Source organism: Bidens hawaiensis, unplaced genomic scaffold (genome assembly GCF_021521415.1).
Source record: "Bidens hawaiensis isolate Kalapana, Puna unplaced genomic scaffold, B.hawaiensis_p1.1 tig00028031_1, whole genome shotgun sequence".
NCBI classification, from domain to species: domain Eukaryota; kingdom Viridiplantae; phylum Streptophyta; class Magnoliopsida; order Asterales; family Asteraceae; genus Bidens; species Bidens hawaiensis.
This window is the reverse complement of record NW_027494553.1, coordinates 46,578-49,784: the sequence shown is the minus strand read 5'-3', so window position 1 is coordinate 49,784 and position 3,207 is coordinate 46,578. Positions and strand designations below refer to the sequence as shown.

The window sequence follows — 3,207 nt, the reverse complement described above, 5'->3', positions numbered from 1 at the left end:
TCGATCTTAAAGAGCTACCTCCTCATTTGGAGTACGCTTTCTTGGACGGTGATGCCGATTTACCCCTCATCATTTCTTCTCAGTTGACGGATGATGAGAAATCGAGGTTGGTTCATGTGCTCAAGGCACAAAAACAGGCTATTGCGTGGAAACTCATGGACATTCAGGGCATCATCCCGAACTTTTGCACGCACGGGATACTCATGGAGGACGAATACAAGCCTGTAATCCAACCTCAGAGGAGGCTCAACCCTAACATGTCGGAGGTGGTCAAAAAGGAGGTTGTCAAACTCCTCAACGCAGGCCTGATATATCCTATCTCCGATTCTTCATGGGTGAGTCCCGTTCAGGTCGTCCCAAAAAAGGGAGGGATGACAGTTGTCACTAACGAACGTAATGAGCTTATTCCGACTAGGACAGTCACAGGTTGGCGGGTGTGTATAGACTATAGGAGACTTAACGAAGCTACTAGGAAAGACCATTGTCCTCTTCCATTCATTGATCAGATGTTGGAGCGTCTTTCGGGATGACAGTTTTACTGTTTTCTTGATGGATTTTCAGGTTATTTCCAGATCCCGGTCGCACATGAGGATCAGCAAAATACCACTTTTACATGCCCATATAGTACCTTTGCGTACAAACGTATGCCTTTTGGGTTATGTAATGATCCGGCTACTTTCCAGCGTTGCATGGCAGCGATATTCCTAGGCATGATCGAGAGTTCCATGGAGGTTTTCATGGATGATTTTTTGGTATATGGGGGACTCATTCGATCAATGACTTTCTAATCTTGAGAGGATGATGAAGCGGTGCATAGAGACGAAGTTGATGTTGAACTGGGAGAAGTGCCATTTCATGGTGACTGAAGGCATTGTGCTCGGGCACAAGATTTCGCGAGACGGTATTGAGGTAGGCAGAGCTAATATCGACACTATCAGTAGACTTCCCCCGCCGACTAGTGTGAAATCCGTTCGTAGTTTTCTCGGACATGCGGGTTTTAATCGTAGGTTCATTAGAGATTTTTCTAAGATCACCCGGCCCATGACTCGCCTTCTAGAGAAGGACGTCGCATTCGACTTTGATGCTGACTTTCTGAAGGCGTTTGAGTTTCTCAAGGGGCAGTTGGTTAATGCCCCTATCTTAGTAGCACCCGACTGGAGCTTACCTTTCGAGCTCATGTGCGACGCTAGTGATTTTGCAGTCAGGGCTGTTCTAGGTCAGCGGAAGGACAAGCACTTCCATCCTATCTATTACGTGAGTAAGACCCTCAATGATGCTCAGGAGAATTACACGACAACTGAGAAGGAGCTTCTAGCAGTGGTTTTCGCGTTCGACAAATTTTGTTCTTATCTCGTGTTGTCCAAAACCATCGTTTATACTGATCATGCGGAATTGCGATACCTGTTCACCAAGAAAGATGCCAAGCCTCGCCTGATACGATGGATTCTCTTGCTTTCCGAGTTCGATATTGAGATTAGAGATAAAAAGGGAGCAGAGAATGTAGCTGCGGATCACTTATCACGTCTGGAGGATCCGAAGAGAGAGGAAATTAGAGAGGATGCCATCGGGGATAAGTTTCCCCACGAGTCGTTGATGATGGTGAGAGTAAGATTTGAGAGAGAGCCAGTTTTGTACGTGAGTGCTGAAGAGGAGGGTCTACCATGGTTCTCCGACATTGCAAATTTTATGGCTGAAGGAGTAGTGGTCAAAGGCATTAGTTATCAGCAGAGGAGGAAGTTTTTTGCAGATGCCAGCCACTACATATGGAATTCGCCGTATTTGTTTCGTGTAGGCACCGATCGAGTTGAGGAGATGTGTGAGTAGGGAAGAGGGCCGTGAGATTCTTAGGCATTGTCATGAGGGTTTAACTGGCGGCCACCATGGTTCGTCTTCCACAGCTAGGAAAGTTCAAGATTCCGGCTTTTATTGGCCATCGATTTTTAAAGACTCACACGAGTTTGTCAGACAGTGTGACGCATGTTAGCACACTGGTAACATCTCATCCCGTAATGAGATGCCCCAAAACCCTATTCAGGTTAGTGAGGTTTTCGACGTTTGGGGCATTGATTTCATGGGCCCGTTCCCTTCTTCTCGAGGGAACCGATATATTCTCGTGCCTATCGACTACGTTTCCAAGTGGGTTGAGGCTCAAGCTTTGCCCACTAACGACGCCCAAGTCGTAATGGGATTCTTGAAGAGGTTGTTCAGTCGGTTTGGTACTCCCAAGGCCGTGATCAGTGATAGGGGCACACATTTCCGTAATGCCCAGATGGAGAAGGCGTTGGCACGGTATGGTGTCACCCACCGACTATCCACTGCCTATCATCCACAGACGAGCGGTCAAGTATAGAACGCAAACCGCGGCGTTAAACGAATTTTGGAGAAAACTGTCGGCAAGAACCGAAAGGACTAGTCCGACAAGTTGGATAATGCACTTTGGGCTTTCTGTACAGCGTTTAAAACACCTATTGGGACCACACCCTTTATGATGGTTTACGGGAAAGCGTGTCATCTACCGGTTGAGTTAGAGCATAGAGCATATTGGGCGTTGAGATCCGTTAATCTTGACCTGACCCAAGCTGCGAAAAACCGGTATCTCCAAATTCATGAGGTAGGGGAGTTGAGAGATGAGGCGTACGCTATATCATGGAGTTATAAGGAGCGTAAGAAGGCGTTACACGATCGAAAGTTAAGAAAGGTGAAAGAGTTCAAGTGTGGGTATCGGGTGTTGGTTTATAATTCCCGTCTAAAGTTATTTCCAGGTAACCTTAGATCGAGATGGGTTGGTCCGTATACGGTGAAGGAGGCATTCCCGCACGGTGCAGTTGAGTTAGTTGATTATGAGGTGAGAGCGTGGAAGGTGAACGGCCATAGGTTAAAACATTATATTGGTGGGTCGGCTGATTCGGTCGAGGAAGATGTATTTCTCCTCGACATCCCAATTGTGACTGCTTGATAGGGGTAGGACTCAGGAAGTACCCGAGTGTAGAGTTTGTATAATTTTTATTTGTTTTCTATTATTTTTGTATTTTGGGTAGGTTTTAAGTTTTTAGAGTCTGTTTGATGTCTGCTTTGGGTGCTTTGAGCTTTGTTTTGCAGGTTTGAATACTTTCGTTCGTACTCAATCTCCATTCGGACGGGGCGTTCTGTGCTTATTTGATTGTAAAGGGTACCCAAAAGCTGCGGCCGCGAATGAAATGCTATACG

The 3,207-nt window shown here is 46.4% G+C and overlaps 1 protein-coding gene across 1 annotated transcript; it reads left to right on the top strand.

The window, feature by feature from the left end:
- The first annotated feature begins 2,182 nt into the window (after positions 1–2,182).
- Positions 2,183–2,956, top strand: LOC143576233 (uncharacterized). The gene is made up of 2 exons (XM_077060370.1): positions 2,183–2,339; positions 2,454–2,956. The coding sequence occupies exons 1-2, from the start codon at positions 2,183–2,185 to the stop codon at positions 2,954–2,956; spliced, it is 660 nt and encodes a 219-aa protein (XP_076916485.1).
- Positions 2,957–3,207: the final 251 nt, after the last annotated feature.